The sequence below is a fragment of the Rhinoraja longicauda genome, chromosome 5 (assembly GCF_053455715.1).
Source record: "Rhinoraja longicauda isolate Sanriku21f chromosome 5, sRhiLon1.1, whole genome shotgun sequence".
NCBI lineage: Eukaryota > Metazoa > Chordata > Chondrichthyes > Rajiformes > Arhynchobatidae > Rhinoraja > Rhinoraja longicauda.
The window spans coordinates 77,343,511-77,366,342 of record NC_135957.1 but is presented as its reverse complement, the minus strand read 5'-3'; the positions used below and the strand labels follow the sequence as shown (position 1 = coordinate 77,366,342).

General features: G+C 43.6%; 1 protein-coding gene across 2 annotated transcripts in view; it reads right to left on the bottom strand.

The window, feature by feature from the left end:
* phip (PHIP subunit of CUL4-Ring ligase complex) overlaps window positions 1-22,832 on the bottom strand; it is a 205,731-nt gene that overhangs the window by 48,156 nt on the left and 134,743 nt on the right. For both annotated transcript variants that reach the window (XM_078399830.1, XM_078399831.1), the window contains exons 18-25: window positions 21,200-21,334; window positions 18,592-18,775; window positions 15,650-15,752; window positions 13,342-13,485; window positions 11,545-11,624; window positions 6,025-6,259; window positions 5,804-5,923; window positions 2,394-2,501 (exon numbers count right to left, since the gene is read on the bottom strand). In XM_078399830.1, the coding sequence (XP_078255956.1) occupies window positions 2,394-2,501; window positions 5,804-5,923; window positions 6,025-6,259; window positions 11,545-11,624; window positions 13,342-13,485; window positions 15,650-15,752; window positions 18,592-18,775; window positions 21,200-21,334 (1,109 nt within the window). The remainder of the gene's footprint in view (window positions 1-2,393; window positions 2,502-5,803; window positions 5,924-6,024; window positions 6,260-11,544; window positions 11,625-13,341; window positions 13,486-15,649; window positions 15,753-18,591; window positions 18,776-21,199; window positions 21,335-22,832) is intronic.

Sequence of the window (22,832 nt, the reverse complement as noted above, 5' to 3'; positions counted from 1 at the left end):
GTCTGATCCGCAGAGTTACTCCAGCTTTTTGGGTCTATCTTCGGTTTAAACCAGCATCTGCAGTTCCTTCCTACACATTTTGCCTACTTATCACTCGCCAGGCTTTATCCTGCCCCCCCCCCCCCCCCCCTTCTAACTTTCTTCCTCCCCACCACAATCACTTCAAAGAAGGGTTTAAACCTGGAACGTCACCTATCCATGTTCTCCAGAGATGCTACCTGACCTGATGAGTTACTCCGGCACCTTATGTCACTCACACATCATTAAATATCCCTCACCCATCATTAAAATTAAGATTAAGATCAAATTAAATCAGATTACGAACATTAATTGATCTCTCCTTAAAGAAAAATAGAGACTACACGGGGCACAGACTTTTAATTTTCCTTAGATTTCCTGTGTAAAATCAGGCAGTATTGACTTCTAGTTACTTCACTGCCTCATGAGGTTGCATGCTAACAATATTTATTAAAATCCGTGGAATTTGGGTTTCCCCACGATATACAACACTCTTCGATTAACCTACATCAGAAGAGAGAATCCCAGCAAGGTGAAGACAGAGTTGGAAAAACAACAGATATGACAAAGGTTAAGTGATATGGAAAGTACTGATGTAGGTTAATCGAAAGATGCTATTGAGGGCGTGCAGCGTAGGTTCACTAGGTTAATTCCCGGAATGGCGGGACTGTCGTATGTTGAAAGGCTGGAGCAATTAGGCTTGTATACACTGGAATTTAGAAGGATGAGGGGGGATCTTTTTGAAACATATAAGATAATTAGGGGATTGGACACATTAGAGGCAGGAAACATGTTCCCAATGTTGGGGGAGTCCAGAACAAGGGGCCACAGTTTAAGAATAAGGGGTAGGCCATTTAGAACGGAGATGAGGAAGAACTTTTTCTGTCAGAGAGTGGTGAAGGTGTGGAATTCTCTGCCTCAGAAGGCAGTGGAGGCCAGTTCGTTGGATGCTTTCAAGAGAGAGCTGGATAGAGCTCTTAAGGATAGCGGAGTGAGGGGGTATGGGGAGAAGGCAGGAACGGGGTACTGATTGAGAGTGATCAGCCATGATCGCATTGAATGGCGGTGCTGGCTCGAAGGGCTGAATGGCCTACTCCTGCACCTATTGTCTATTGTACTCTCTCCAATTGCAGGTGAGACCACATCTGGAGTATTGTGTGCAGTTTTGGTCTCCTAATTTGAGGAAGGATATCCTTGCTATTGAGGCAGTGCAGCGTAGGTTCACGAGGTTAATCCCCGGGATGGCGGGACTGTCATGTGAGAAAAGAATGGAAAGACTGAGCTTCTATTCACTGGAGTTTAGAAGGATGAGAGGGGATCTTATAGAGACGTGTAAAATTATGAAAGGACTGGACAAGCTAGATGCAGGAAAAATGTTCCCAATGTTGGGGGAGTCCAGAACCAGGGGCCACAGTCTAATAATAAACGGAAGGCCATTTAAAACTGTGAGAATTAACTTTCCCACCCAGAGAGTTGTGAATTTGTGGAATTCTCTGCCACAGAAGGCAGTGGAGGCCAACTCACTGGATGAATTTAAAAGAGAGTTAGATAGAGCTCTAGAGCCTAGTGGAATCAGGGGATATGAGGAGATGGCAGGCACAGGTTACTGATTGTGGATGATCAGCCATGATCACACTGAATGGGGTTGCTGGCTCGAAGGGCCAAATGGCCTCCTTCTGCACCTATTTTCTATGAAAGGAAAAGTACCTCCAGATTTTCACAAGTTCTAGGCCCATCGAGTCTAGTCTGCCATTCCATCGTGGCTGATCTATCTTCCCCTCTCAACCCCATTCTCCTGCCTTCTCCCCATAACCTCCAACACACTTTGTGGGGAAATGGTGAAAACTTGTGAAAAGAGGTAATCACAAGTCATTCCCTCAGATCCATCAGCAAGTGTTAAAGCACAGAAACGTAAAATTTGGATGTAGCCTTTCATCTATCAGAGAAAACACAGAACACCAAACTATTACCTTATGGAATGTCACATGAAAATCTCCCTCTCGGATTCTACGAAATTATCAATCTACTGTTGTGTTATTGACACAAACTGCTGGAGTAACATCAGTCTAAAGAAGGGTGCTGTCCCAAAATATCACCCATCCGTTACATGTTTTGTCCATATCAGAACACGCTACGGGATCTGTTCTGAAGAAGTCTGAGGAAAGGACCCAACCCGAAACGTCACCTATCCTTTCACTCCGGAGATGCTGCCTGACCCGCTGAATCACGCCCGCACTTTGTGTCTATCTTTGTTGTAAACCAGCATCTGCAGTTCTGTGTTTCTACTTGTGTGTTATGTGCGGACAAGAAAAGCAGAACATTGCAAATTATCGCAGATAAACCCGCCCGCTACCAGGTCTCCAAGGATACTTTACCCTTAAATCCATCTTGTGCCATGCCTGCTTTTTAGTATTTATGCCTAAAATCTTTAGCTTCTTAGCCATTTCAACGTAGGCTTCGTGACCCTGTCGAAAATAGTAAACCTAGAATTCAAACATAAAAATATATTTGTAGCCGGTTTGCAATTCCCACAAGATTATGCAAATTTAAATTACCACATTACGCTACAAAACAGTGATTTATTACTGACAGCAATAAAAAGTTCCCGAGCAAACGCAAAATAATTCAACCAAGACCAATCAAAATGCCTCCGTTTGTCAAAAAAGATGTACATTATTACAGAAAAAGGGACTTATTTTCTGTTAGTACTTAACATAACTGAAATTAAATATGAGCAAAGTAATATTAAGGAAAGGATTACAATGCATAAAAATCATTCTTTTCACATGAACAGTGCAATGGCATTATTTAATTTTTGTTTCTGAAGAACTTTAAGCTGCCACGTATATTATAGATTACGTTATTGCCAGTCATTTTTGTGTAAATCACACAATTCCAGTGCAAAATACAAGTCTTGCAAAATGCTGATGTGCTGAGACAAGTGGCAGGATGCAAATCTTATGCCAGTGACACACAGAGTCATGGAGTCATGTAGCTTAGAAACACTGGCCTTTTGGCCCAACTTGCCCACACCAGCCAACATATCCAAGCTACCTGCGTTTGGTCCATATCCCTCCAAACCTATCCATGAACCTGTCTAATTGTTTCTTAAATGTTTGTAGAGAGCATCCTGTCCGGCAACATTACAGTCTGGTTTGGGAACAGCTCTGCCCAGGACAGGATGGCCCTGCAGAGAGTAGTGCGTTCGGCAGAACGCACCATGGGAACTACACTCGTCCCCCTGCAGGACCTATACATCAGGAGGTGCAGATCCAGAGCAAGCAAGATCATGAGGGACCCCTGCCACCCCAGCAACGGACGATCAGGCAAACGCCTCCGCTGTCACGCTGTGAAAACGGAGAGGATGAGACGGAGTTTCTTCCCACAGGCCATCAGGACTGTCAACTTGTATAACTCCAGAGACTAAATTTTTGTCTACACTATAGTAACTTATTAACTTTATTTATATGCTGTAACTGTAATTCTTTTTTTGTGCACAATCCGCAGGCATTGTCACTTTCATTTCACTGCACATCGTGTATGTGTATGTGACAAATAAACTTGACTTGAAATGTTGCGATAGTCCCTGCCTCAACTACATCCTCCGGCAGCTCGTTCTATACATCTACCACCCTTGGTGTGAAAAAGTTAACCCTCAGATTCCTATTAAATTTTTCCCCATTCACCTTAAACCTATGTCCTCTGGTTCTACATTCCCCTGCTTTGGGCAAAAGACTATCTGGCATCTGGCATCTACCAGATCTATTCCACTCATGACTTTAAACACCTCTATAAGATAGCCCCTCATCTTCCTGCGCTCTAGGGAATAGAGTCCCAGCCTGCTCAACCTCTCCCTATAGCTCAGACCCTTGAGTCCTGGCAACATCCTCGTAAATATTCTCTGTACCCATTCCAACTTGACAAGATCTTTCCTGCAACATGGTGCCCAGAACAGATCACAATACTCTAAATGCGGCCTCACCTATGTCTTATAATAACTGCAACATGACCTCCCAACTTCTATACTCAATACTCTGACTGATGACAGTCAATGTGCCCAATTGCCCTGATTCTTGACCCATGATTGCAGTGGATGGAGGAGGATTGGTGCCAGTGAGCGGGTTGTGGGCTTCCCTCCCATCTCCTCAGAGGCTGAGCGATGGTTGCAGGAGGCAATGGAGCCATGTGTTCGCGGGTCAGTTTGTCTGTGGAGTGGTTTGTCTGGAGGACCTGTATCACCGGGAGAGCGCATGGACCAGGAGGCACTGGAGGCCCCACACTGAAGCCAAGTTTAGTTTTTAGTTTAGAAATACAGCATGGAAACAGGCCCTTTAGCCCACTGAGTCCATGCTACCTATCGATCGCCTGTTCATACTAGTTCCATGTTATCCTACTTTCGCTTCCACTCCCTACGCATTTAGGCCAATTTGCAGAAGCCAATTAGCCAATGAGGCAACATAATCCAATATACCAATTTCTTGCACTATCTGGTTATTTTTTGACATGAATTATTATGCATCTTCTGTCAATTATCTGTGATCAACGAGGTTAGAATTGGAAATTAATGGAAAGTAGAGTTTTTTTTTTAAAGCAAACGACATTATTTTCTGGGTGTCTCCACATTTATACTGTTTGTGCGTGGCCACTGAGTATTACGTGAGGTGGAGGGGACTGCCAGTGACGGTTTGGCAGCATAGCAATTTATAAATGAGGTTTACAAATCTGAACAACGAGAATGGGTGGCACAGTGGCAATGCAATAGAGTTGCTGCCTTACATCTCCAGACCTGGGTTATAGACAATAGACAATAGATGCAGGAGGAGGCCATTCGGCCCTTCGAGCCAGCACCGCCATTCAATGTGATCATGGCTGATCATTCTCAATCAGTACCCCGTTCCTGCCTTCTCCCCATACCCCCTGACTCCGCTATCCTTAAGAACTCTATCTAGCTCTCTCTTGAATGCATTCAGAGAATTGGCCTCCACTGCCTTCTGAGGCAGAGAATTCCACAGATTCACAACTCTCTGACTGAAAAAGTTTTTCCTCATCTCCGTTCTAAATGGCCTACCCGTTATTCTTAAACTGTGGCCCCTTGTTCTGGACTCCCCCAACATTGGGAACATGTTTCCTGCCTCTAACGTGTCCAACCCCTTAATAATCTTATACGTTTCGATAAGATCTCCTCTCATCCTTCTAAATTCCAGTGCATACAAGCCTAGTCGCTCCAGTCTTTCAACATATGACAGTCCCGCCATTCCGGGAATTAGTCTAGTAAACCTACGCTGCACGCCCTCAATAGGTTAGATCCTGACTACGGAGTCTGTCTTTACGGATTGTACGTTCTCCCTGTGACCAAGTGGGTTTTCTCCGGGTGCTCCGGTTTCCTCCCACACTTCAAAGATGTGCAGGTTTGTAGGTTAATTGGCTTCTGTAGATTGTAAACTGTCCCTAGTGTGTAGGGTAGTGCTGGCGTATGGGGTGATCACTGGTCGGCGCGGACTCGGTGGGCCGAAGGGCCTGTTTCCGTGCTGTATCTCTAAAGTCTAAAGAAAAGATTAACAAGACTAATGGGTATTTTTCTGATGGGAAACCAAATGAAAGCAACTAACTAAGTGCAACCCATGTTGAAGGAGAGAAAAGGTTGAGAGGAATATGGGCCAGTCATGGGCAGGTGGGACATAGAGATGGGATATCATGGTCGGCGAGGGAAAGCTGGGCCGAAGGGTCTGTAAAACCCCATGACTCTAAGCGGAAGCACCAACATGATTGCGAGAGATTACAATACCTCATCTCCCATTTGTGGTACAAAGGGGCATCGTCTGGGCATTGTGTCTGTAATCCACGCTGATGGCAGCCATTCTTCCAGAGTCTCTCCCTGCCCTGGTATGACCCTAGCTGGCGGTCTCTGTAAAAAGACAAGTCACAATGAAACGGTCATTTACACACCAAATGATTTGCTGCCTCCGCTTCTTCGTTCAACAAAATGGATCAAGATTAAGTCATCACCTTCATTCTTTTCTCCCTTGGTTTCCTTCTTATCTTTTGAGTTGCTGAACCTTCTTTGTCTTCCTTGTGTATTTTCCTCTCCTTCTTGATCTCTTTTTCTTTCCCTTTCTCCTTATCTCCCTCATCTTCTGAACTGCTCGCGGTTTTCTTTCCTTGCTGCCGTGAAGATTTCTTTGGGGGCTGGAGGTTAATGCCAGCGTCCGCTGTCCAGTCAGAATAGTCACTTGAATAATCACTAAAAAACAAAAATCAACACATTAAATTGGAAACATTCATTGGAACAACAGCTCCAATGGAAGGCCATGAAACTGAGGTATTAACTGTGTTACTGTCTCCACAGGGTTCATGGGCTAGTTGATTAAAAAATATATATTATTTTGCACAAATGATCTTTTAGGTAAGGGCCATGCTAGGACTTGGGGAGGGGGGGGGGGGGGAGAACTGAAGCCAAATCTGGCTAAAAAACATGCCAAATTAATCAGGATACCTTGCTCATCCATTTACACTTTCCTGAAATGGACAAGATGCCTGTTAATGTCCGACATCTGTCAGTCAACGTTATTAAAGTCGCAATCAAAGCCGATGAGTCAAATCAAATAGAACAACCAACGAAAATGAAATTTACAAAGTAAAACTTAATTGCGCTGTCAATTGAAAAATAAAAAATATTGAATCTTGATTTATAAAAGGCTGCAAACCACTGAGGGGACAAAAATATTGTTTAGTTGTGTATTTTCTTCTGAGTTGCTTGGAGATTCTTGAAGTACGTTGAGTTTCTATTATTGGGGAGGAGCAAATAGACTGGAAGAAAGTGCTTTCCTGCATCATGTTATTATAGACTAGGAAAAAATATTGCCTCCTCATGGTGAGCAAAGTAATTTTAATTCAAAGGTACAGTATAGTGGGGGGGGGGGGGCGAGAGAGGAAGGATGGGAGGAATAGTGGGGAAGGGGTGGGATATGGAGGGGAAGGAAAAGAAGAAAGGTTGAAGAGGGGTTAGCAGAGAGAAGTGGTGTTGAGGGAGATTGGCAAAGTGTAGGAGATGAAGGGACAAGAAAAAAAAAAACTTTAATTGGGCCTCAACTGTTTACCATATATATTAATGATTTGGAAGAGGGAATTAGAAGCAACACTAGCAAGTTTGCAGATGACACAAAGCTGGGTGGCAGTGTGAACTGTGAAGAGGATGTTAGGAGGTTGCAGGATGACCTGGACAGGTTGAATGAGTGGGCAGATGTGTGGCTTAAGGGGTTGGAGAGGCTAGATGCGGGAAGATTGTTCCCGATGTTGGGGAAGTCCAGAACCAGGGGTCACAGCTTAAGGATAAGGGGGAAGTCTTTTAGGACCGAGATGAGAAAACATTTCTTCACACAGAGAGTGGTGAGTCTGTGGAATTCTCTGCCACAGAAGGTAGTTGAGGCCAGTTCATTGGCTATATTTAAGAGGGAGTTAGATGTGGCCCTTGTGGCTAACGGGATCAGGGGGTATGGAGAGAAGGCAGGTACAGGTTACTGAGCTGGATGATCAGCCATGATCATATTGAATGACGGTGCAGGCTCGAAGGGCCGAATGGCCTACTCCTGCACCTATTTTCTATGTTTCTATGTGGCAGATGCAGTATAATATAGATAAATGTGAGGTTATCCACTTTGGCAGCTAAAACAAGGAGGCAGATTATTATCTCAATGGTGTCAGGTTAGGTAAGGGGGAGGTGCAGTGAGACCTGGGTGTCCTTGTATACCAGTCACTGAAAGTTTGCGTGCAGGTACAGCAGGCAGTGAAGAAAGCTAACGGTTTGTGGCCTTCATGAGAGGATTTCAGTATAGGAGTAAAGAGGTTCTTCTGCAGTTGTATAGGGCCCTGGTAAGACCATAACTGGAGTATTGTGTACAGTTTTGGTCTCCTAATTTGAGGAAGGACATCCGTGTAATTGAGGCAGTGCAGCGTAGGTTCACGAGATTGATCCCTGGGATGGTGGGACTGTCATATGGGGAAAGATTGAAAAGACTAGGCTTGTATTCACTGGAGTTTAGAAGGATGAGAGGGGATCTTATAGAAACATATCAAATTATAAAAGGACTGGTCAAGCTAGATGCAGGAAAAATGTTCCCAATGTTGGGGAAGTCCAGAACCAGGGGCCACAGTCTTAGAATAGAGGGGAGGCCATTTAAACCTGAGATGAGAAGGAACTTTTTCACCCAGAGAGTTGTGAATTTGTGGAATTCTCCGCCACAGAGGGCAGTGGAAGCCAAATCACTGGATGGATTTAAGAGAGAGTTAGATAGAGCTCTAGGGGCTAGTGGAATCAAGGGATATGGGGAGAAGGCAGGCACGAGTTATTGATTGTGGACGATCAACCATGATCACAATGAATGGTAAGGGGGAGGTGCAGTGAAACCTGGGTGTCCTTGTACACCTGGGTGTCCTAGAAAAGGGGTTAGCAGAGAGAAGTGGTGAGAAAAGGGGTTAGCAGAGAGAAAAGACCTGGGTGTCCTGGAAAATAGGTGCAGGAGGAGGCCATTCGATGCTGGCTCGAAGGGCCGAATGGCCTCCTCCTGCACCTATTTTCTATGTTTCTATATTTTAACAGATTAAGTAAAGTAGATCCTGTTTTTATACTTTAGAGATAGTGAGGAAATAGGCCCTTTGGCCCACGCCGACCCCATACACTGCTAGAAGCAGCGAAAGTGAGTATTGGCTGGAAGTAGGTGAGTCAGAAGGAAAGATGTAAAAAGAGCGCCATAGGCCCAGGTTCGAGTAATTTACAAATTAGCCCTAAAGTAGTTGATTAAGTGACAGATAAAGACGTGCAGCTGTATCGGAGCGGCCTTGTTGAGGTGAAGTGCCTTGGTGAGTAAAGTGTGAGTCTTTGGCTCGAGTCTTCGGCGAGGAAACTGAGGCAAGGAGGCTACACCTGATTCGAAATTTGTGATTTTTTTTGTCCACTGAAGAAATGGCAGGCAAGTTGGTGCAGTGTGTTTCCAGCAGGATGTGGGAAGTCAGGGACACTGCTGGTGCTTCTGGAAACTACGCCTGCAGAAAGTGTGTCCGGGTGCAGCTCCTGAATGAACGTATTGGGGGACTGGATCAGCAGTTGGATGACCACAGGACCATCCGGGAAAATTAGAGTTTCCTGGACAAGACCTACAGTGAGATTGGCACACCAAGGATACGGGAAGAACGAAGGTGGGTGACTGTGAGAAAGAGGAGTAAATGTGGAGTGCAGGAGCCCCCTACAGTAGGTGGCTGTACCTACTGAAAACAGGTACACCCTCTTGGGAGCGGATGACACGACAAGATTAAGTGGTAGCAAGGGCTGTAATTCCAACCCTGGTGCTGAGGCTCAACGGGGAAGAGTGACGTCAGGCAGAGCCATAGTGGTGGGAGACTCCATCGTCAGAGGTGCGGGCAGGAGAATCTGCGGCAGCAAGCGAGAATCCAGGATGGTGTGTTGCCTCCCTGGTGCCAGGGTCCAGCATGTCTCTGAGCAACTGCCCGGCATCCTCAAGAATGAGGGGTCTTTGTGCATGTTGGCACAAACGATGAAGGTCGGAAGAGGAAGGAGGTTCTGCAACAAGAATTTACGGAATTGGATAGAAGACTGAAAAGCAGGACCTGCAGGGTTGTGATCTCAGGATTGCTTCCAGCACCTCGTGCTAGTGAAGGCAAGAACAGGAAGACAGGGGAAATGAATGAGTGGCTGAGGAGCTGGTGCAGAGGGCAGGGATTCAGATTTCTGGGTAATTGGGATCTCTTCTGGGGCAGGGGTGATCTGTACAAAAGGGACGGGTTGCACCTTAACTGGAGGGGGACCAACATCCTAGCGGGCAGGTTTGCTAATGTTACACGGGAGGGTTTAAACTAGATTGGCAGGGGATGGGATCTCGTGCGGGACAGAGGCACGTGAGAGGCTAGAAGTTGGTAAGGAGGATGGTGTGGGAAAGGTTAGTGGACAGAATAGGCAGGTGAAAGGCGGAGAGCGAGGAAGGAGGGTTGGTTTAAACTGCATGTATTTAATGCAAGGGGCCTGATGGGTACGGCAGGTGAGCTTAGGGCATGGACAGGTACGAGCGACTGGGACATTGTAGCCATGACTGAAACCTGGTTAAGGGAGGGGCAGGACTGGCAGCTCAATGTTCCGGGGTACAGGAGCTTCAGGAGAGACAGGAGTAAGGGAAAAAGAGGAGGGGGGGGGGGTGCATTGTTGGTTAAGGAGGATGATGTCACGGCTGTGTTCAGAGGTGACATTACGAATGGTTCGTCTAGTGAGGCTGTACGGGTGGAGCTGAGGAACAAGAATGATCACTTTGTTGGGGGTGTACTACAAACCCCCAAATAGTCAACGGGAATTAGAAGAACAAATGTGCCAGGAGATTGCAGACAGCTGCAGATCAAATAAGGTTGGTGTAGTAGGGGATTCCATGGAGCGCAGGAGGGTGAGGGGTGATCTTAATCATGAGCGGAATAGATCGGGTAAATGCACAGAGTCTTTTACCCAGAGTAGGGCAATCGAGGACCAGAGGACATAGGTTCAAGGTGAAGGGGAAAAGATTTAATAGGAATCCGAAGGGTAGCTTTGTCACACAAAGGGTGGTGGGTGTATGGAACCAGCTGCCAGAGAAGGTAGTTGAGGCTGGGACTATCCCATCGTTTAAGAAACAGTTTAGACAGGTACATGGATAGGACAGGTTTGGAGGGATATGGACCAAGCGCAGGCAAGTGGGACTAGTATAGCTGGGACATTGTGGGCGAGTTGGGCCAAAGGGCCTGTTTCCACACTGTCTCACTCTATGACTCGCACTATCCTACACACACGAAGGACAATATACAATTTTACAGAAACCAATTAACCCGCAAACCTTTGGAGTGGGGGAGGAAATCGGAGCACCCGGTGCCAGAGGGAGAATATATAAACTCCATACAGACAGCACCTGCAGTCAGGATCGCCCGGGTCTATGGCACTGTCAGGCAGCAACTCTACCGCTGCACCACTGTGCCACCCTTGCAGTGATATTTACTTATTTTTAATATTTGTCTTATTTAGCAATAGTTTCAATGGGGTAATAGGACTGATTAGTTCAGGTACTGTTATATTTCCAATATCTCTCGAATGGACAGGAGGAAGTATAATGCCTTCACCCCATCTCACCTTTCATGCTTTGTAAGTTTTAATGTATCAATGTAACCATTTGTAGTTCTCAGATTTATTCATACTCTTTAGATTAATGCACGGAAAACCTTGTGGTTTCTAAGCACTACAAAACATAAGAGGGGGAATGTAGGTCATAATGCCCCCTCAGGTCTGTTCCACTGTTGTAAAATAATCCGGTGGGCCAAAGGGCCTCTTTCTACACTGTATCTCAAAACTAAACCAATTGCTGAAAATAATTTTGGCCTCAACTCCACTTCATAAATCTGTTTGAATAACCTCGATCCCTACTAACCACAGCAGTAATAAACAACCACCCAACCTTGTTTCAGCGTTTAATAAAACTGAAAATGGCTTAAAACATCACTTGCCTTGAACTGCTGCTCTCATTGTGCCAGGCATCCCCGTCTTCCTCTGAAGTCACACCATTGACACCTTGGACTTCAAGCTCCTGAGGAATAAAATCAAACATTGTGACAATATTAACTTCCACAGTTGAAGGCAATGCACACGGTGCACATTCACTGTGCTCCAAACAGCATGAATTTTAACGAACAGAAACATGGATCAGGTTAATATACCACATTGAGGTTGTAATGCTAAGTGGAGACCCACGGACTATCTTTGATCTGACTTTAACTGGCTTAATCGTGCACTAAACGTTATTCACCTTAGTCTCTTTATCATGTATCTGAACACTGTGAATGGCTCGATTGCAATCATGTATTGTCTTTCCGCTGACTGGTTAGCACTGGTAACGCTTTTCACTGTACATGTGACAATAAATAAGTTAAACTAAACTTAATAAAGTTGAAAACACTAGTGTCCAAAAGCAATGTTACACTGAAGACATGCTCAGGGTTGCTGCACAATTGTACTAATACGAATGCTCACATCGGAAGATACCATGAGAAAGCACAAGCACACGCACTTTCAAAATCACCCCAATTATAGTAGCCAGGAGTGGCACATTCTTCCACAGTCTGCTGCTCTCCAATAATTGAAACTCAACATATTTCAAGAATATCCAAGGAACCCAGAAGAAAATGCACAACAAAATAATATTTTTGTCCCCTCAGTAGTTTACAGCCTTTTATAATTCAAGATTCTATATTTTATTTTTCAATCAATGTCGCTAAGTTGATGTTTTCCAAAGTCAGAGTCATAGAGTGATACAGTGTGGAAACAGGCCCTTCGACCCAACTTGTCGACCCGGCCAACATGTCCCAGCTACACTAGTCCCACCTGCCCGCACTTCACTCCAAACCTGTCCTAACTGTGTACCTTAAATGTTGGGAACGTCCCAATTGACTGCGCAATTACATTTTACTTTATAAGTTTCATTTTCTTTGCTTGTTCTATTTGATTTGACTCATCTGCTTTGAATGCGTCTTTAATAATGTTGACTGAGAGATGCTGGTGCCTGTTGGACATTAACAGGCATCTTGTCCATTTCAAGAAAGTGCAAAATGGTTGAGTAACGTAAGCTTGTGATTAATTTGGCATGGTTTTTTGGCCAGATTCAGGTCCTGGCAACATCTTCATAAATCTCTTCATCCTTGCCCAGCTTAATGACATCCTTCCTAAAGCAGTGAGACCAAACCTGAGCACAATACACCAAGTGCGCCCTCACCATTGTCTTGCGTGACTATAACAATGTCCCAACATCCATACTCAATACCCTGACTGATGAACGCCAAATGCCTTTGACAGCACCCGATCTATCCATAATGCCACTTTCACAAACTATGTATGTCTCAAATCTAAACTAATAACTATTACTCCAAGGGGAATCATCTGGCATATACCCAGCAAATGTAAATTCCCAGGAAAACACAATTACTTTTCACACATTTACCTTCTATGGAACAATTTACCTGCCTAATACTATACTTACTTGAATGCTTGAAGACATTGAAGTGAGAGATTTTAACAATATATACTATTTAGAGTCATAGAGTCTTGCAGCGTGGAAACTAGACCCACCTATCTACGTTTGGCCTATACCTCTAAATTTGTCCTATCCATGCACCTGTTTCTTAAACGTTGCGATAGTACCTGGCTCAACTATTTATGTAATGTCTCCACAGCTGCTTTAATCATTTCTATTGATCAGAATTGGATAATATAATAAATTACATTAAAAGACTTTTTCCTGTAAAACTTGCCTCGGAAGAGCTGTTGTAATCTACATTCTTTTGTGAACTTCTGCTGCCATCATCTATGGCAGATCTTGTGCGGTAATTGTGTACATTCTGGCGGCTTTGTTTCATCACCTCACCGTTTTCATGCAAAGGTTCATAGGCATGGGTCTGCAAGTCATGTAGATTATTAAGGTACAATTAATATTGACTTGAAATTGCTCAAAAATTGCATCGCAAAATTTCCAGTCACTCAGTTTTCAGTGATAATTGCATCAACGTGTTTATACAAGTTTAAACCTTACATTGCCGCACAGTAAAACTATGCCATAATCCACCAGAACACAGAATGGACTTCAAACACAACTGAACTCTGGCACAAAATTGAAATATATTTGATGGACACAAAATGCTAGAGTAACTCAGCGGGACAGGCAGCATCTCCAGAGAGAAAGAATGGGTGACGTTTCAGGTCGAGACCCTTCTTCAGACTTTTATTTGGCTTTTTGTTCAACATGTTTGTCAAGCATTCACTCACCCAACTGCAAAGTGCTCACTTGCATATTCTTGTTAGAAAGAAACACTCACTAAGTTGATGTTTTCCAAAGTCAGTCATAGAGTGATACAGTGTGGAAACAGGCCCTTCGGCCCAACTTGCCCACACCGGCCAAAATGTCCCAGCTACACTAATCCCACCTGCCTGCACTTGGTCCATATCCCTCCAAACTTGTTCTATCCATGTACATGTCTAACTGTTTCTTAAACTATGTGATAGTCCCAGCCTCAAATACCTCATCTGGCAGCTTGTTCCATACACCCACTGCTCTGTGTGAAAAAGTTACCCCTCAGATTCCTATTAAGTCTTTTCCCCTTCACCTTGAACCAATGTCCTCTGGTCCTCGATTCCCCTACTCTGGGCAAGAGATTCTGTGCTTCTAACCGATCTATTCCTCGCATGATTTAATACACCTCTATAAGATCACCCTTCATCCTCCTGCGCTCCAAGGAATAGAGACCCAGTCTACTCAACCTCTCCCTATAGCTCACACCCTCTAGTCCTGGCAACATCCCCGTAAATCTTCTCTGAACCCTTTCAAGCTTGACAATACCTTTCCTATAACATTGTGCCCAGAACTGAATGCAATACTGTAAATGCAGTCTCACCAACGTCATATACAACTGAATCATGACCTCCCAACTTCTATACTCAATACTCTGACTAATGAAGGCCAAAGTGCCAAAAGCCTTTTTGATCACCTTATCTACCTATGACTCGACCTTCAAGGAAACATGCACCTGCACTCCTAGATCCCTCTGTTCTACAACACTCCCCAGAGGCCTTCCATTCACTGTGTAAGTCCTGCCCTTGTTAGACTTCCCAAAACGCAACACCTCACACTTCTCTGTGTTAGATTCCATCAACCATTCCTCAGACCACCTGCTGCAATCTTTCACAACCATCTTCACTACCTGCAAAACCACCCACTTTTGTATCATCAACAATCTTGTGAATCTTGCCCTGTATGTTCTTAGCCAAATCATAGATGTAGATAGCAAACATCATCGAACCCTGAGGCACACCACTAGTCACAGGCCTCCAGTCCGAGAAGCACCATCACCCTCTGCTTCCTTCCACGAAGCCAATTTGCTCCAAAGATTTTTTACAGTACCAATTTAGAAACTGTGTATGTACTCAATTTATCACTACCTGTTCTATGTTCCACTGTGTGCAGTTCAAGTAACTTACTATAAAGATGGTAAAATGTCATACTGGTTAAATAAATTGGTAACATATTCAGTATATATATTGGTATAAGATTCAGATCGTGTAATAATTCTGGGAAAGAAATCCAGAAAAATAGGCTTACTACAAATAGCCATACTGTTTAGAGTGGGTACTTAAAACTGGAAGAATCTAACTTTAAATCATACAAGTCAATTGATCTTTCGAGTAATTAAGTTCCCTCTGGCAATCCTTCCAGAATTGCTGAATGTATCTGATGGGAGTAACTGGGTGGCGCAGCGGTAGAGTTGCTGCCTGACAGCACCAGAGACCCGGGTTCCATCTTGACAATGGGTGCTGTCTTTACAGAGTTTGTACGCTCTCCCCTTGACCGTGTGAGTTTTCACCGTGAACTCCAGTTTCCTCCCACACTCCAAAGGCAAACAAGTTTGTTGGTTAATTGGCTTCGGTAAAATTGTAAATTGTCCCCAGTGTGTGTAGGATAGTGTTAGTGTACAGGGTGATCGCTGGTCGGTGCAGACTCGGTGGGGTGAAGAGCCAGTTTCGGTACTGGATCTCTAAAGTAAAGTACACTCTAAAAAGAGTTATTACCTTGTTTTCGCGTTGAACTTGATTAGTTGATTTCTTTCTCTTCTCATATTTATAAATGTTTACCTCTTCTTCTCCTTTGGCTGTTCTACATTCTTCCTGCTTACTGTAGCATAAGTATAAATAAAGAAATGCTTAAGAGTAGTATCCACATATGTCAACTGGATAGTGAAGATGATGAAAAAAGTGACATTATTACATCGCATAAAGGTGTGAATAGATACATAGACAATAGGTGTAGGAGTAGGACATTCGGCCCTTCGAGCCAGCACCACCATTCAATGTGATCATGGCTGATCATCCACAATCAGTACCCCGTTCCTGTCTTCTCCTCATATCCCTTGATTCCGCTAGCCCTAAGAGCTCTATCTAACTATCTTTTGAATCGGCCTCCACTGCCTTCTGAGGCAGCGAATTCCACAAATTCACAACTCTCTGGGTTAGTTAACTGTGAAGTTAATTAAGAACCTACTGCTGTAACGAAAACAGAAATCACACGTTATGCTCCACTTTGGTTGGAAACCACACAACTAGACAAAGAAAATGGAAGTGCTGGAACTGAAGAGGCCTGATGACAACAGTGAAGCAAGAAGCAGAATAGATTGAGATGCATAGATTGGGTAGACAGTCAGAACCTATTCCCCAAAGTGGAAATGTCCAACACTGGAAGGCATAGCTATGTGAGAGAGAGAAAATTTAATGGAGGCTAGACCAAGTGGACCCGTTGGGCCCAAACCTGTCCTACATTGGTGCAGCACCCTCCTCCCCCCTCCCCTCTCCCTCCACCCCCCTCCCCTCCCTCCACTCCCTCTCCCCTCCCCTCCCCCCCAATCCATCCCCTCAACCCCCCTTATCTTCCCTCCCTCCCTTCCTAAATTTAAACTTTAAAATGTGAAAAACCTTTAAAATATAACACCGATTTCAATGAAACTTCTTCCATTAGCACCAAAGGGACGCCGGTGAGTAAAGTGGGCCTAAAATTGTCACACTATCGTTACCGTTTTGGCTGCAGTTCAAGAACAAACAAACAAACAAGAGTTTTAATATATAGATGTGTGGCGTAAGTTTTTTTTACACAGAGGTTGTGGGGGCCTGGAACCACAACCACAGGGGTTGTGGTGAAGGTAGATACGATAATAGCATTTAAGAGGCGTTTGGATAAGCACATGGAAATGCAGGAAATAGAGGGATATGGATCATGTGCAGGCAGAAGAGATCAGTTCAGCTAGGCATCATGTTCAGCACAAGCATTGTAGGCCAAAGGGGCAGTTCCTGTGCTGTACTGTTCTCTGCATATTATTTGATCAAAACCTCAAGATCTCAACCACTTCGGTCTATTGAAGCCCTGATATCCCAATACATTCTGGGCCTCTCTCTCCTGCATCTTCTTCCATACCCTCAGAATAAAAGGATGTACCTTTAGAAAGGAGACGAGGAGGAATTTCTTTAGCCCAAGGGTGGTGAATCAGTGGAATTCATTGCCACAGAAGGCTGTGGAGGCCAAGTCAAAGGATCTTTTTAAGGCGGAGATTGACAGATTCTTGATTTGTATGGGTGTCAGGAGTTATGGGGAGAAGGCACGAGAATGGGGTTGAGAGGGAAGATCAGCCATGATTGAATGACGGAGCAGACTTGATGGGCCGAATAGCCTAATTCTACTCTTATAACTTATGAACATACCATTCCCACACATGCCCCAATATATACACAAGTTTTCTCCACCACTGAACAAATAGGAGAACTTTTAGAATTCTGTGCTACTGTGATGGCATTTGACAACGAGTGAGGGGCCACAAAGAAAACATTCACTACCTTTTTACCTCTTTACATGCATGAATGGATTTCTAGGGGCATTCAACACTGCAGGTCAGATACTGGCCTAACAAGTTAAAAGAATACAGCAAGATTTCCTTCATTAAACAGAACTAGGCTTTTCCACAACAATCCAGTACTCTCAATAGACAATAGGTGCAGGAGGAGGCCATTCGGCCCTTCGAGCCAGCACAGCCATTCAATGTGATCATGGCTGATCATTAATACCCCGTTCCTGCCTTCTCCCCATACCCCCTGACTCCGCTATCCTTAAGAGCTCTATCTAGCTCTCTCTTGAATGCATTCAGAGAATTGGCCTCCACTGCCTTCTGAGGCAGAGAATTCCACAGATTCACAACTCTCTGATTGAAAAAGTTTTTCCTCATCTCAGTTCTAAATGAATACATTATTTACCCCTTATTCTTAAACTGTGGCCCCTTGTTCTGGACTCCCCCAACATTGGGAACATGTTTCCTGCCTCTAACGTGTTCAACCCCTTAATAATCTTATACGTTTCGATAAGAAAACGTATAAGAATTCTCCTTGGGCAGTTCTTTAAAATGACACATGGCAGGCTTCCACTCAGGCGGCACTATGGGGCAGTGGTAGAGTTGCTGCCTTACAGCACCAGAGGCCCTAGTTCAATCCTGACCATGGGTGCTGTCTGTATGGAATTTGTATGTTCTTCACGTGACTTGCATGGATTTTCTTCAGGTGTTCCGGTTTCCTCCCACATTCCAAAGGCTTACGGGTTTGTAGGCCAATTAGCTTGGTAACATTGTAAATTGCCCCTCGTGTGTGTAGGATAGTGTTAGTGTGCGGGGATCGCTGGTCGGTGGGCCTGTTTCCGCGCTGTATCGCTGAACTAAACACTCCAGTTCTGTAGGATTGGCAGCCCCGGAACATAATCACTGTGCTACAGTACGCCCATTTGGTATATTCTGAGCACATACTGAATGCAAAAGCACATCATGTGCAGCAAAGTATTAACGGTGAATACCGCACAAACATTAATATTCCAAGGGATACAATTATTCATTACCAAGTGAGTCAATGTAAATTCCATTTCATTTATAATAGAAATGATAACAAGCACCGTTTTGATTTTCTTCCACAAAAATACATATTCGTACCTAGCTACTCCCTGGGTTAACTCCGGCACTATCACCCTCCGACTCCAAGCTACAAGGTCCCGCTCGGTGGCGATTTCACTTCTCGGTGCATTACTGTGCATTTGTCGCACGCCTTCGATTTGTCCACTGCGTCTCAAGCCAACATTGGGAGGAGAGTGCATCTCAGAGGCGGAGCTTTGTGAGCCTGCAATGAACGAATTCAAGAATTTTGCAATGCAGGTCTTTAATTTTTTAAGGGAGGTGAAAACATTGGAACTAAATGAGCAAAAATGCATTTCAAACATGATTGGGGTAGAATTAGGTCCTTGGTCATCTGCACCAAATGCACACGGGTGTGGTCTTTGCATATTACTCCCAAACACTGAAGTTCAATGGCATTATCATCAATCGCATTAACATCAATGGAACCAAATTTCATATGTGGAGTTCAATACACATCATTTGCCACATTATGTTGTTTAACACCGGTTACCAATTTGGACTCGAAATGTCATATTTGGTAGTAGTGCTGACTATTTGTCCATAAATAATAAATGGGATAACAAACAGCTTTGGAACTATCTAGCAATTTAAGAAAAATAGACAGAGGTTTCATTCTCACAAATCACAAGGATAACCCAAATTAGGTGGAGTACTCAATTGCAGTGTGTCATCAGCTGATGAATAGGGGTAAAAAAAACAACTGGGGAAATTACATCTTGAATGAATAATGAACGAAAACTAAGAAACAAGGCGTCTGGTTGCCATATTCAAGCAGTAACATGTCAGTGCATCTGATCTCACAATAAATGATTGGGACTAACCAATGAGTCATCAAATAAAATCTACTACATCTTGACAATTCAAGTGTCTGTCCAGATGATTTTATAATGCAGTGAGACTACCTGCCGTATCAATATTTCAAACAGTTGCTTCCAGATTGCACCCGCACTCTGAGTGAAAAAGTTCTTCCTCGGATAGAAACAGAAAATAGGTGCAGGAGTAGGCCATTCAGCCCTTCAAAATGATCATGGCTGATCGTCCAAAATCAGTGCACCTTTCCTGCTTTCTCCCCATATCCCTTGATTCCATTAATCCTAAATCTCTTACTCCTCACCAAAAACCCATGCTCGCTGGGTTTAAACACATCTGCCATGGAATAAGGTTTCTTACTATCTACTCCTCTAATCATTTTGTGTAAAAGTACTTTTTTGTAAATTTTATTTTAATTTATATTAATGTTTTAAATTCATTGACAGGGGGGTAGGTGGGCTTTTAATAAATTCATTCTATTTTTCAAAGATCTTTGGAGTCTCGACCCGAAACGTCACCCATTCCTTCTTTCCTGAGATGCTGCCTGACCTGCTGAGTTACTCCAGCATTTTGTGAATAATTACATTTTTAAAATGTCACTATTGCACAATGCTTTCTTGTGATGGTACTTACCAGTTCAGTACTGTATATGGACACCTCTAAAAGTTAAAAGCCATTGATTCATTTTCTATCCATGTAAAGATGTGTACTAACATCTTTTTGTGTACAGGGCCCATGGTAGAGTTGCTGCCTTACAGCACTTACAGCCCTAGAGACCCCATTCAATCAATCTATCAGAATTTTGTAAGTTTCAATGAGATCATCTCTCATTCCTCTAAACCCCAGTGACTCAAACTATGATCATGTGACAGTCCTGAAGAATCCTTGTTGCACTTCCTATGACAAGTACCTTCTTTTAGGAGAAGAGACCAAATCTGCACACAATACTTCAAGCCGATATAATTGTACTCCAACACACCGGTAATCAATATTTCTTACAAAGACCAATTTCCCTTCTTATCTGTTTGCTGCACCCGTATATTTGCATTCAGTGATGAGTGCACGATCCTTTTGCAAATCAATATATCTAAAGATATGTGGAGTCTTATAGTGAGGAAACAGGCCCTTTGGCCAACATGTCCCAGCTACACTGGTCCCACCTGCCTGCATTTGGACCATATCCCTCCAAACCTGTCCTATCCATGTACCTGTCTGTTTCTTAAATGTTGGGATCGTCCCTGCCTCAGCTACCTCCTTTGGCAGCTCTTTCCATACACCCACCACCCTTTGTATGTAGGCATAAGGAATTGCAGATGCTGGTTTACAAAAAAGACACAAAGTGCCGGAGGAACTCAGCGGGTCAGGCAGCATCTCTAGAAGACATGGACAGGTGATGTTTTGGGTCGGGAACTAGACTGTTCTGGTAATATAAATGAAATGTTGTCCCTTATGTTGCTCTACTGCCTTGCCACGTATATTGAAATATTTAACAGATGACACTTATTTTTAATCCCATTACTTTGCACAGTTGAACATTTGTAAACCAGCAGGCTAAATGCAGGAGCATAAAATAATGAACAGGAAGAGTATCGAGGCAGATAACAATTTCTCAGAAAATTGCAACACTTCAGTTTTACAAAGGACCAAGGTTTCAATATTGGGAAGGAAATCTAAAGTCAATCAAATATTACAGAAGTTGTTGAGGTTATAGTTAATGTGTATGGACAAAACGCATAAATGTTATTGAGCTGAATAACATACATTTTAATTATGTCTACAATAATGCATTCACTGATCAATTGTGCAGTTGTCCTACCTAATCGCCCTCTGTTCAGGGTGCTGTTGGTACCTGTAGGCTGTCTATGATCTTGTTCCTGCTGAAGTCGGTGAATCATGTTGTCCAACGGGCTGACTTCATGGTTTGCTTGTTGACTCAGCACTTGGTTCAACCCTGAAATGAAGCGGGCAAACAGCAAAACCAAAAAAAAGATAATTTTATTATTTTTCAAATTAACAAGCACTGTCATATCATTAGTAAAAGGATCGTATTTTCCAAAACTCATTGTAAGGTCAGGGAGAATGGTCGGCGTGGACTGGTAGGGCCGGACAGGCCTGTTTCCATGCTGTAGTTGTTATATGTAAGATCGTCTACTCTCAATAATAATGGCAAGTCAGCTTTTAAGCTAAAACAAATGTATTTTATGAATGAACGTGAACGTGCAACATTTGAAAATCTTTACATGTTTTACTTTAAATCAGGGCCCCGAATCGCGGGGCTTGGGTCGGCCCGCCACGGACTTTTCACCGTCCGGCGCGGCCTGAAATAGGCCGTTGACCTTTCACCGCCCAGCGGCGGCTTCAATATCGGGAGCCTCGACCGCCCCGACGTGGCAAATCCAACAGCCTGACCGCGGGACAAGACGGCAGGGAAGAGAAAAAGACATTTTGGCCTTCCATCACAGTGAGGAGGGACTGGAGGAGACTCACTGTGATGGATGTTTCTTTTGTTTGGTGTTAGTTGTGATTGTATGTGTTATTGCATTTTTATTGATTAATCTTATTGGTCTTATTGTTCAACTGCGGGTAATGTTTCATTTTACTACACATTTATGTGTATGTAACAAATAAACGACTATTGACTATTGACATTTTAACGTTTCCACATCGGTTAGCGATATGTCATAAAGTTGCACGCTTACATGTTAATTATACGCATCATTTCTTTAGTCAGAGGGCGGTGAATCTGTGGAATGTTTTGCCACAGAAGGCTGTGGAGGCCAAGTCAATGGATATTTTCAAGGCAGAGATGGACAGATTCTTGATTAGTACGGGGTTATGGGGAGAAGGCACAGGAGAATGGGGTTGAGAGGGAAAGATAGATCAGCCATGATTGAATGGCGGAGTAAACTTGATAGGCCAAATGGCCTAATTCTGCTCCTATCACTTATGAGCATCACATAGTACAATTTAAATATGATACGAGCTTTTCCAAAATACTAGCACTTCAATTTCTTGGCGAGAGCATTATCTTCCAGACTGACTGGAAGGGGAACTGATATTAACATAGTGACATAAATGTTTTATGTGGATTCTGAATAAACACTACCTACTTCAGTTTGTAATAGCAGTCCTGTACTACGATCTACCTAATTGGTAACCTTCGAACTATCTTTGATTGGACTTTACTGGGTTTATCTTGCATGAAACATTATTCTCTTAGCATGTATCTGTACACTATAAATACCTCGATTGTAATCATGTATTGTCTTTCCGCTGACTGGATAGCACGCAACAAAAGCTTTTCACTGTACCTCGGTATACATGATAATAAACTAAACTGTAACTGTAATATTGCATGCCAGAACCTTGGCACATTTTCAATTTCCCTTGAAGCACAGGTTCGCTTTAACTCCCCTTCCCATTCCCACACGGACCTTTCTATCCTTGGC